The sequence below is a fragment of the Mandrillus leucophaeus genome, unplaced genomic scaffold, assembly GCF_000951045.1.
Source record: "Mandrillus leucophaeus isolate KB7577 unplaced genomic scaffold, Mleu.le_1.0 Scaffold235, whole genome shotgun sequence".
In the NCBI taxonomy this organism is placed as follows: Eukaryota; Metazoa; Chordata; class Mammalia; order Primates; family Cercopithecidae; genus Mandrillus; species Mandrillus leucophaeus.
Genome location: NW_012102421.1, coordinates 4,228,687 through 4,240,733, shown reverse-complemented (window position 1 = coordinate 4,240,733; position 12,047 = coordinate 4,228,687). Strand labels below are relative to the sequence as shown.

General features: G+C 39.9%; 1 protein-coding gene across 2 annotated transcripts; it reads right to left on the bottom strand.

Moving 5' to 3' along the window:
• Nucleotides 1-576: 576 nt before the first annotated feature.
• LOC105541196 (chromosome unknown open reading frame, human C1orf52) lies at nucleotides 577-7,955 on the bottom strand. 2 transcript variants are annotated; one of them, XM_011982120.1, is made up of 3 exons: nucleotides 7,665-7,955; nucleotides 6,834-7,032; nucleotides 577-1,296 (listed from the first exon to the last, which is right to left on the bottom strand). In XM_011982120.1, exons 1-3 carry the CDS (start codon nucleotides 7,938-7,940, stop codon nucleotides 1,223-1,225), a joined length of 549 nt encoding a protein of 182 aa, XP_011837510.1. In that variant the 5' UTR covers nucleotides 7,941-7,955; the 3' UTR covers nucleotides 577-1,222. The 2 variants fall into 2 exon arrangements, with proteins under 2 accessions (XP_011837510.1, XP_011837511.1); XM_011982121.1 differs by lacking the exon at nucleotides 577-1,296 and adding an exon at nucleotides 5,783-5,811.
• Nucleotides 7,956-12,047: the final 4,092 nt, after the last annotated feature.

Here is a 12,047-nt window from a genome sequence, read left to right as displayed (position 1 = left end):
AAGGGCTTGAGATACATGGAAAGATTGATGCAGTGTGTAACCTTTTTATTGTTCAAAATGCTACAGATAACTGCATTTTGGAACTCAAAAGATTACACCTTCCCAACTACTTCTTGTTCATTTTATTATTACTATATGCAAAGCATTAAAACAGAAGAAGCTGAGTAGAGAAAACATGCAGAAGTAGGGTTACCAAATAAAAGATGTTCAGTGAAATTTGAATTTCAGATAAACCCATTTTTTGTATATGTCCTGAATACTAAACACACTAAAACATTATTTATCTGAAATTCAAATTTAACTGAATGTCCTGTAAACTTACAATTTAATAAAGAAATTAATGAATAACCATAAAGCACAGATGACAAGTACAGTCATACAATCAGGAGAGTTAAAGACCTCCACTAACAGATCTCCAGGTACAACAGAAAGGTACCTGGAAGAGATGATAACTGATGTCATTCTTGAAAGATGACTACATTTTGACTGATGGACAGGTGGTTTAATGTGAGGATTTTGGAGGTCAAGTGTCCCAAGTTAAATTCCAAATGAATCACTCACTAGCTGTGTAACATTAGACAAGCTACTCAAGCACTCTTTATTAAAAAATGAGAATACTAATAATACCTTGCTAGGTTTAAGGATCAGAGAAAACATATGCACAAAGCACCTGGAACACAGGAGGCACTCTTTAAATGGTAATACTTATTACAACTTAAAATGTCACATAACAAATAGGGTACTTGTCACAGACAAACATTCAAATGTTAATGTTATGCAGTAATAGTAATATTGAATAAGTAATTTTATTTCCATGATCTATTTACACTGTACAAAGACTGTTGAAAAGCACCCTACGAGTTCACAGTACATTACAATATATTTACTTTAAAAAGATATTCCTTTATAAAAGGTTTATAGAACATTGGCATGTCAACATGTGACAAAACTCTCAAAAGCATGTCACCAATTCTGTGAGAGCAAGAATGCATCCAAGTGTTATCAATTTCACAATCACAAGTCACCATTTGAGTTTTAAATACATACATGTTTTAAATTAAAAAAGAATTCTACAGTGGAAAGTTCTTGAGGCAATACTTATTAGTTCATTAACATATGCACTTTCATGGAGATGTGGCATAATAACCCACAATATCAACTTAATCTGTCCAAAGAAACATTTCAACAAGTTTAGCAGTCCAGAAATTCTGGTCATTTGTTTCTACTTTTTCTTCTTTGCTGGTTCTCCTGGCTCTACTTTGCGCTTTTTAGAAGTATGCTCATCTTTTTCATCATCTTTAAATAGAAAAGGAAGAGTTTCGATCAGTAATTTAAAAAAACCCAACATGTTAAGCATTAAAATTTCACTGGCTTTATACCAAAATCATTACCCTCATCAACTAATGTTTCTCTCAGAGTTTCCCAATAAAAAACAAGAATTAACTTTTAGAGTTCTGATTTTTAAATGCAAATGAAAGTGAGCATTTTTTTTTTCAATTGCAGCCATACAAAATTCAGAAAGTGACTCTTTAGCACTATATTAAGGTAGCTTAAAATAAGTGACTTGACTTCCCCCAAATCAGACTTTTGAAAAAGGCTCCCAAATACTCAGCAAGCTTGTCCAACCTGCCTTATTTGTTGTTGTTGTTGTTGTGCTGTTTTGTTTTAGGCTTTTAGCAGCCTGAAGCCATGGTTTTTAGTTTCTGTTTCTAGTGATAAGCAGAAAAGAAGGATGATGAAGGGGCTTTATTGGCCAAACCAAAAACAGAAACTAAGAACTCATGACTGTATTCTCTCCCTTGGACACCACTACATAATAGTATTTACATTGTGTATATTCAAATACAATCCATGCTTTGTAAGAATGGAACATATTGTTTTCTTTTTACAAAAAATAGGTATCAATCTAACCATGACATTATTTAAGTGGCTATCAGCTGTCCTTCTCCTTTCAATCTGCTTTCTCTCCTCCAAAAACAACTTTTTTCCCCATCACCTTCTCCACCCACCCCAAATCCTTATTTTGAGGTTAAAAAGCACTCACAAACAGGTTTCTCCAAATCTCTATTTGGAATTTTATCACGTACTAAGTTCTAATTTCCACTCCCCCCCCCACCGATTCCTAGGACGGCCAGAACATTCTAACAGCAACAGAAAAATATGTATCTTCCTACTTCATATTATGGAGAATTTGGAGAGGGGAGGGAGGTTAGAGAAGAGCCTTACATTAAAACAATGTCCTTTATACCTTTCCAAAATCTTATTAGTATTTTAAAATGAACATTTAAAACTAGTATTTAAAAAATTAAAATAGAATAAAATTTTTTTTTAAATTCAATGTTTTAAAATATCCAACTACATGGTTAAAAAAAAAATACAGGGTAGCACAGACTAGTTGCTAATTCCATCTCCCTAAACAAATGTGTGGTATTAAGAACTCCAAATAGACAGAGTAACATGGAAAAGATGTTATGATTTATAAAATACAAATTTATTTTGAGCACATTACTAATTAATTGTTGTTTTTGACTTTATTTTCTTGATCAACAGATACTCAAAAAGTTCAACAGGTCCTCAAGTGGAGATTTATAAAATATTTTGATATTGAAAGGGGCCTTCATATTAAAAAATGTGGGAAACTACTGACATCAAATCATACATTCCTTGAAGGAAATATACTTAAAATCTTAAGCCTTTAATTCCCTTCTGCTAACTGTACCATAATCAGAATATCTCATTTATTGACACAGATAACAATCAGTACTATTCATCTTCACTCTTCTTCAAGCACAGCATGGTGATGTTATTCATATGCTTCACAGAGCACTATGGATTTATGTAGGCAGTGTAATAAAATAATAAAATACAATTCAGATCAACAACGCACCCCAGGAATTTACAAATCAAAGTTTTAATCAGTAGTTTATCATGTTCACACAAAAGCACTGGCTCTACAAACCAAATAACATAGTATACCACTAAAACAAGCCAAACCTTTTACTTTTTTTTTTTGAGACGCAGTCTCGCTCTGTTGCCCAGGCTGGAGGGCAGTGGCGCAATCTCGGCTCACTGCAAGCTCCGCCTCCCAGGTTCACGCCATTCTCCTGCCTCAGCCTCTCAAGTAGCTGGGACTACAGGTACCTGCCATCACGCCCAGTTAATTTTTTGTATTTGTAGTAGAGACGGGGTTTCACCGTGTTAGCCAGGATGGTCTCGATCTCCTGACCTCGTGATCCACCTGCCCTCGCCTCCCAAAGTGCTGGATTACAGGCGTGAGCCACCGCACCCAGCACCTTTTGCTTTTTAACTGGAGTGAATTATCACTAAGCTCGTCCTTTGAGATTTTCAGTAGTGATAATATAGAAATGGAAAGTATTAAGTTTACAATATTCACTATGCATTAACATACATTTAGAAGATACTGAGATATTTTTGCTTTTAATTTGCCACTTATTACAAATAAATTAACTGAATAACAAAACCACAAACTACTGAAGTTGAAAAATAACTGGCTATCAGTGATTTGAGCAGAAGTGCTATGCCATCTAGTGTCATGACAAGGCACTGCTTTATAAACTAGAGTAGGGGAAAAAAATCTGAGCAATGTTCATTTATCAACTTTACTGAGCTTTTTTACTCTGTCTCATATAGTATAGATGTACTGGTGAGGAAACAGTTTTTTTTATTATGGAACTCAAATCACTCAAGTTAAGTAAGTTTAACTTATCAATAAACAAACTTTCTAAATTCTAAAAAAGTAAAAAATCACTGTATTAATTATGCTTTTACAATTAATTATACATGTCAATGAAGCTACAACTAATAACTAAGCTTTGCTTACTGACGTTTTACAACCACTAAAACCAGAAGTGCTGATAAGCAGCAAGACTCAGTGATGAGTTCTGAACCTTTCCCAGCTCTTCCTCTAACGTAACTGGAAGACAGATGTTAACCAGCAATAAAAGGTCAAAGGGCAGAATGGGGAAGCAAAAAAAAAAAGCAACTTGATAATCTAAAATTTGGATTAGAGTGTAGAGTTTCTGATACATATTTTATGAATGAAAAAAAAACAGGCTAAAAAATTATGACATAAATTGATTTTACAGTGGGTTTATGATATAGGAATCTGAAATGGCAAACATCACTTCTAAAAGTGGGTCTTTTTGTCATTTGATGTTGCCTGTATTTGTTTTCTGACAAAGGACCATCATGTGATCAAAAAGACAGAAATTATCTATGTAAATAGCAGTGTTACTTATCATATATTTGGAACTCCTTCTAACTTAACTCAAAAGCTAAGCTGGAAGAAAGATAATTCTTGCTTGCTTGCCCTGGTGTATAATCCTGGTTTTTTCCACATAATGACAAAAACGTGAGAGCACCAGCCTATGGAAATCTAGTTTGAGTATCAACCCTAGTATCTTTACTGCCATTCTCCCTACAGAAGAATATCTGTATCTCAAACACTGTTGAGAAATAGCTATTCATCAGGAGACCAAATACCAGTTTAATAAGGCATAATTTATATTTAAAGGTCTGGATTTGAATGCCTACTACTCTGCCTCTTTTTTAGCTGTGTGAATGAATTTGGGAAAATTCTCTAATTTGAGACTGTTCTATCATCTGTAAAATAGTAATAATGAGTCATGTAGCACTTCTGTATCAAGTTGCTGGGAGTAATAAATAAGAAAACTGTGAGAAAGTGTGTATTTTAGAACTTGGCATTTTCTAGTTTTGTGACCTTGGACAAGTGATGTAAGCTATCATTTCCACATTTCTCTTATTTCACAAGGTGTTGTAATAATTACAGATTACTTAAGCAAATATATTTTTACCAATTATGAAAAAGATTGGCTGGGCACGGTGGCTCACATCTGTAATCCCAGCACTTTGATAGGCCAAGGCGGGCAGATCATGAGGTCAGGAGATGGAGACCACCCTGGCTAACATGGTGAAACCCCGTCTCCACTAAAAATACAAAAAAATTAGCCGGGCGTGGTGGTGGGCGCCTGTAGTCCTAGCAACTTGGGAGGCTGAGGCGGGAGAACGGTGTGAACCCAAAAGGCGGAGCTTGCAGTGAGCCAAGATGGAGTGCCACTGCACTCCAGCCTGGGCGACCAAGCGAGACTCCTCTCAAAAAAAAAAAAAAAAGAAAAGAAAAAGATTGTACAATGTGAGGTATTATAAATGTTCACATCATTTTAGGTCTGCAAAAAGATGCCACTTACTGAAGAGGCTCCTTCATTGTTGACTTCTAATACATATTGAAAGTCAGCAAAAGTAATGGAAAAGTTAGGTAGAATCAAAATTAAAGTAAGAACTCCCGCTAGTCAGTTCTCCTTTCTCTTAAAACATCACTCCCTGCATGACTGTAAAAAGGGGCTAAGTAGCCCCTGTATTGTTAGAAGATCAGAAATCTGTTTAACAAAAATGGCATACTCTTTCTTAAAAATAATGGTCCAAAACATTAGTTCGATTCAACAATTATCTACTGAATACTTACAATGTACTTGATACAAACATAAACACTTCAAATCCTGCTGTTTGAGGAACTCATCATAAAGCAGACAGACTTTTAAAAAACCACATACAAGTGATGAGGGCAATCAACAGCATTAGCATAAACAAAGGTACAGAGGAGCAAATAATTATTAGAGGTGATACCTGAGATTTCTTCTTCTGAGTTGGATTTTGAAAGATGAATGAGTTTACTAGCCAGAGATAAGAAACAACACTCCAGAATAAGGTGCAACATATACTGAAAGGCAGGGAACCATAAAATTCAGTTCTGGATTTCAAGATCTTCAAGCGCTAGAAAGGGGCCATTAAAAATGACTGTGGACAGGGAGAAAGGGCCTATCAATAGAAGGCCTTGACTCTATCCCATTGAAGGGTTTTAAGCAGGCAAGTTATATAATCAGATATGACTTTTAGAAACTCAACACTAGCTGCAGTGTGAAGGATGGAACAGATTGGATAAGAGTGTGTAGGCAAAGATTACTGTGATAGTCCAAGTAGGAGATGAAATTATGCTGTTACGAACTAAAGTAAAACAACTAAGTCATTATCTTCCTATTACTATGTAGTAATGCTCAGTTAAATTCATTTTGTCATAATAATTTTAGCTCTGAAGCACAACTGCTTTAACAGAAAATGAAGCTTTCGGCCGGGCGCGGTGGCTCACGCCTGTAATCCCAACACTTTAGGAGGCCGAGGCAGATGGATCACATGAAGTCAGGAATTCAAGACCAGCCTGACCAACATGGTAAAACCCCATCTCTAACCCCTGCCCAAAAAAATAAAAAATAAAAAGCCAGGAATGGTGGCAGGCGCCTGTAATCCTAGCTGCCTGGAGGCTGAGGCAGAAGAATCACTTGAACTTGGGAGGTAGAGAGTGCAGTGAGCCGAGATCGCTACACTGCACTCCAGCCTGGGCAACAAGAGCGAAACACTGACGGAAAAAAAAAAAAAAAAAAAAAGAAAATCAAGCCTTCGGCACTTTGCAGCCAGTCACAAGAATCCATGAATTGATTTGTGTTCTAATAATAAGGCCTCATAAAACACAGACTACTGGATGAGATACCAGATATTTCACTTTAAAGCCTGAACATTATGATCTTTCATTAATAACACAGCAACTATTAGCTATCAGAGACTTCATGTTAAAGCCAAATATATATGATCTTTCTCAAAAGCAGAGCAAGAAGTATCCAAAGACCATCAAATTAGTTTGCCAATTTGCTAGATTTAATTTTCATTCATTAAATATCTCATTTTTTAAAGCCCATCACGGGGATCAAAATAGATTACCACGGGATTCTGACTTTCCTTACCTGATTCCAACGTCTCCTCCCCTTCCGGTAGAAGCCTAGCTTTCTTAGCATTCTGTGGGGCATCATCACCATTGTCCTCATATATGTTAGACCATTTTATTGCCATGTCAAGCTCTGGAGGAGGAGGCTTCTTCTCAGTGGTGTAGGTCTCAGGAGGTGGTACATAATTTGACTTCCATATTTTGAATTCCTTTGGAGGCTGTTAAGCAAGCACATTAAGAAGCACTGTGACGAACCGAGGTTCCTATGATGGACGTGGGCACATGCAACTCCCTGCCGTTCGCTTATCGTTCAGGCTTTTTTTTTTCTTTAAGGTTGAAAGACACATTTTTCCATCAAAATCACAATACTGTTAAGTGAAAAGCCAAAGGGTTCCCTATATGAATAAAGCTAATAACTTTTAGTTACCAAAGAAGAATCCAGTCTCAGAGATACTACGCCAAGGCTGACCCCTTCAGGAGGCTGCAGCAGACACTGTCTTGGAGGCAGCACCGCAGGCACTTCGGCGTCAAAGGGAAGGGGTCTCAGGGAGAAGCTGCAGCGGGGGGGGCGGGGGAGTCACCACCGTTAGTCCTCGCCGCGCGGGGTCGGGGCACCGAGCGCGGAGGTTTGGGTCTCCTCACAAGGGGGCGGGGCTGCGGGTCCGGTCTGACACCCACCAGGCTGGGGAGGGGGCCAGGTTTCCCAGGGCTTGAGGTAGAAGGGGGTGGTGCGGCATCCCGCGGGGGTGACTGCGTGTGGGGGAACGGACAGCAGGTCCCCAGCAGAGGGCTCAGGAGGAAGGGGGCGCAGGCCGGGGCCGAGACCGGGAAACGGGGTCGGGGACCTCACCTCCTCAGGTGCCTTGACGACGTGCCTCTCCCAGTCTATCTGCTTGTTGAGCGGATTGTAGAGAAAGGCCGGGCGAGTCACGCTCCTAAACAGCTCGTCGGGTCCCGGGAGCCGCTTCTCCGCCTTGTTCCTACAGCCGCCCGCCGACTTCGCCAGATCCGGGGTTCTGCGACTCGTCTCCTCCGGCTCGATGTTATCCTCCTCGTCCGAGGAATCTGAGCTGCTGCTCCCGTATGCCGCGAAATAGCTCAGAGGGTCCTTCTCCTCCGCTGCCATGACGGCTGCGAGCGACGACCCAGCACTCCGCCGGAAGCCGGAAACCGGAAGTCAAGCCAGGGCCCGCCCAGCGCGTGGCCCCGCCCCAAGTCTTACAAATAAGCCTGCTGTCTGCGCCCCCTGGCGGCTGCGCCTCGCTCCTGCTTCCTAGCGAAGGGGCTGAGGCTGGAGGCGGGCCCGGCACGTTGCCAAGCAGGGGCGGGGGCTGCTTTTGCTCATTTCTGAAGAGCTCTGAGAAGAGACGAAGTATGCTCATGAGCCAGGGATCCCAGCCAAACTTCCCGCATTCGATAGCATTTACTAAAGGCATAGAAAAGCTAAGAATTCTGTCTTTTCGCTGTCACTCCACTTTAGCCCTTGCCCAGAGAGGGTAGGATTTTTTCCTGATCCACTGCATCTCGTCTTCCAAATAAAAATTACTCTCAGTGTGATTCCTTAGGTTGTCATGGAAGACCTCTAGGGGTGGTGGACTCCCCCAAGCCAAGAACTAAATCCTTTCCTGCTTGACCTCATTCAAGTGCGCTCTGAACAGCTTTGATAAAACTCTTGGATCATAGCCCACCACTTGGGTCATCCAAACTCTCTGGCTTCTCATTGTCAGCCTCTTCTCCGCCTGGTTTGCTCCATATGGCCCTTAAATGTTGGTGTTTCCCAACATATTGTACTATCTTTCGGTGATGCTTCTAACATTTTAAAGGGCGTTACAAAGTTGCAAGTCAGCCCATCCCTTTCCACCGCATTAACTATGCTATGATTCCCAAATCTGAGTGTTCAACCCCAATCTTTCCACCCAAATTCTAGACCCGACCACCACGTGGATCTTAAATTTTCCATATGGTATCTTTCTGGGGCCTCAACCAACCACTTACTGGAACCGTAACCTGTCTTTTCATATAATTTTTCTCTGCATTTTTGTTCCTTCTTTTGGTAAATCGTGTAACCATATGCCTAGTATTCAGGGAAACTAGAACTCTTTGACTCCTTCTGGTGAACTAAATAGGAATGATACCCAAATGAAGTTATCAGTGTAAAAATTTAGATTTCACTTAAGGATGCCTGCTCGTTTACATACTCACACGCACACATAACTTGCCATTCCTCCCTGGAAGTAGGCTCCAGGGCAGAGTTATATAACTATCTTGTTCACTCCCTCTTTTCTGTGGTACAATGTCTATGAGCTCCTTGAGGGGAGAAGCTGGACCGTGCTTTGCTCATTTTTAGATTCCTAGTACCCAGCGCAGTGCTTGTCACAGAGCAGGTGGTTAATAAATATTTTTTGATTATAATAATTTATGATGGTGTGGGTCTAGATAAGTGTTTCTCAAGTTTTCTCATCCAGGTTCCTATGTTGGCAGAGGAAAATGATGGTCTCAAAGTGCAAAGTTTGGGAGTCCCCAAAACCATCCTCACTCCTGACACCAATTTCAGGTTTTGCAAACTTCAGGCTACCCTCAGGTTTGATAATTTACTAGAAGGACTCACAGAACTCACTGCAAGCCATTATACTCATGGTTACAGTTTATTACAGCAAAAGAACACGGTGGGGGGGGGGAACCAAACAGCCAAGGGAAGAGGCATATAGTGCAGAGTTCCACATTCAAAGCTTCCAGTTGTCCTCTCCTAGTGGAATTGTGAACAGTATGCACTTCTCCTAGCAGAGACACGTGATGGTATGCATGGAATACTGCCATCCAGAGAAACTCACCGGAGCTTTGTTGTCCAGAGTTTTTATTGGGGCTTGGCCATATAGACACAGTTAATTGCCCAAGAGTGACCTGGGTCTCCAGTTCCTCCAGAAGCTGAGCTGATACTTGTGGCTCAAAGTCCCATGGGCATATGTATTTTTTTTTAATACAAGATCTTGAAAATGTATGGAAATTTTGCATGGTTGTGTTTAATAAAGCTTTCTTTTAATAGACAAAAATATTTAGAATTACTTATTACTGAGTAAAACTGACACTCTGAGTGACTTTTAAAACGGACTCACTGTTGAATGCCTCGGAGACTGAGGTACTCAGTTTGAGCAACATGAGTCCTTGTTATCAAACCATCGGTGGTCTCTGTGAGACTTGGTCCAAAGACCACTTCTTACTTGACCTTTCAACAAGATAGTTGCCTTCTTGAAATGCTTTTCTCTTGCCTTTCACTAGATCATACACTTTAGTTCTCTTCCTATTTCACAGGGCCCTTTTCAGTTTTCTCTGTTGTCTTCTCTGTATCACCTCTAGATGCAGAAGCATCTCAGGCTCACTTCTGAGCCTTCCTCTTTTTTGTCTACCCTCCATTTCAAGGCAAACTCACTAAGTTCCAAGGTTTTAAATACTATTTATGCTAATAACTCCCACATTTACATAACTGGTCCAAAAGTCTTCCTGAACACCAAACTCCTATATGCAGTTTCCTGCTTCAATGTCTCATAAGCTCCTTAAACTTAGCATTTTTGTAGCAGATTATCTACAAAGATAGCTGCCAACAATTCCTCTTGTCTCATGTTTCCTAATGATTTGAGTCAGGTTATGAATCTTTGGCAAGAATATTATGAAAGTGGTATTATGGTCTTCTCACTGCCTTGTACCAGAAGGCACATGATTTCAGTTTGTCCTGGCACTGATGACTTTACCTTTGATTTGTTTAAGGTTGTATCTGCCAGGCTTCTCCACTGTAGTTACTTTTTTCCTCCTTTGTAAGTATTTTTGTAGTGAGGTATTTAGAGACTTTGTCAACATCACATTCTCCTCCAAATTATTTGTCTATTTATTCATTTTGCTTGAGACAGAGTGTCACTCCATCACTCAGCTGGAGTGCAGTATCACAATCTCAGCTCACTGCAACCTCCACCTCCCAGGTTCAAATGATTCTTGTGCCTCAGCCTCTTGAGTAGCTGAGATTAAGGCACCTGCCACCACGCCTGGCTAATTTTTGTATTTTTAGTAGAGACAGGGTTTCCCCATGTTGGCCAAGCGGGTCTCGAACTCCTGGGCTCAAGTGATCTGCCCACATCAGCCTCCCAAAGCGTTGGGATTACATGCGTGAGCCACCATGTCCAGTCTGTTCATTTATTTATATTAGCATTGACTAATGGTTTCTTATCAAATGAGTTATAATCCATTATTATTTATTTTGATGTTGAAATTGTCTCTGATTTGGCCAGTGGGAGCCCCTTCAAGCAGGCTTCTGCATTCTTTGGACATGTCCTCCCCAAGATTCTTTGATCACTTGGTCTGCTTCCTGAAACAAGATGTTTCAGGCTCATCTTATACTTTGCATTGAAATTAGCCATTTCCAAGGAACTTTGATTCCTTTTAATGGAGAATGGTATTTAGAAGCCAAGGTCTGGGTGCTAGGTGAGCTCATTGCTAATAAGATGTTAATGTTTCCAGGTTCGCTCACTAATTCATTCCTACCTCAGGGCTTCTGACCTCAATGTTACTTCTGCCTGGAACTCTTCCCTTTAGAACTTCCCATGGCTGGCTCCTTTTTATGAGTTAGGTCTCTGCTCAAAGCCTCACCTGCTCTGAGAAGCCTTCTACAATATTATTATCAAGTATCTTCCAAGTTACTTTTTAACTCATGCCTTATTTTGTCTCCATGGTAACTAGAATTATCTTCATTTTCTTTATTTTTGGACTCTCCCACATGTGTTGTGTAAGAACACAGGCTTAAGAGTCAAACAGCCCTGGATTTTAATCCTAAAGAGCTGTGTGATTTTAAATCATTGACTTTATCTTGAGTATCTCATCTGTTAAAAAAAAAAAAAAAAAATGACAATAAAACCTTCCTTGCAGGTTGTTATTAGGATTAAAAAACAAGAAACAAGATCACACATGTGGAAACACTAAACTCATTATTTGGCATCTAGTAAGGCTGTGGATTCCAAACTTTGTTGCCCGCTGAAAATCACCCGGAAATCTGATGCCTGGCTTCCACAACCAAACATTGTGATTTATTGGGTATGGCTGGAGATTGGGATCTTTAAGTGCTCCTCAGTTGATTCTAAAATGGACAACAAAATTTGGGAGCCATTGCAATAACTATTTCTGGTAATTAAATAGTATGGTAAATTCAGTATGAAGATTTTAGCCGCAGCACTCAAGTTTTTTGCATATT

What these genes read in the sequence shown, in the direction of transcription:
- LOC105541196 (XM_011982120.1), bottom strand. Translation starts at nt 7,940, where the DNA reads ATGGCAGCGGAGGAGAAGGACCCTCTGAGCTATTTCGCGGCATACGGG. An exon ending in TCGTCAAGGCACCTGAGGAG is followed by an intron (nt 7,033 to 7,664) that starts GTGAGGTCCCCG and finishes CTTGCTTAACAG; the next exon opens with CCTCCAAAGGAATTCAAAAT. An exon ending in GGAGGAGACGTTGGAATCAG is followed by an intron (nt 1,297 to 6,833) that starts GTAAGGAAAGTC and finishes TTCTATTTAAAG; the next exon opens with ATGATGAAAAAGATGAGCAT.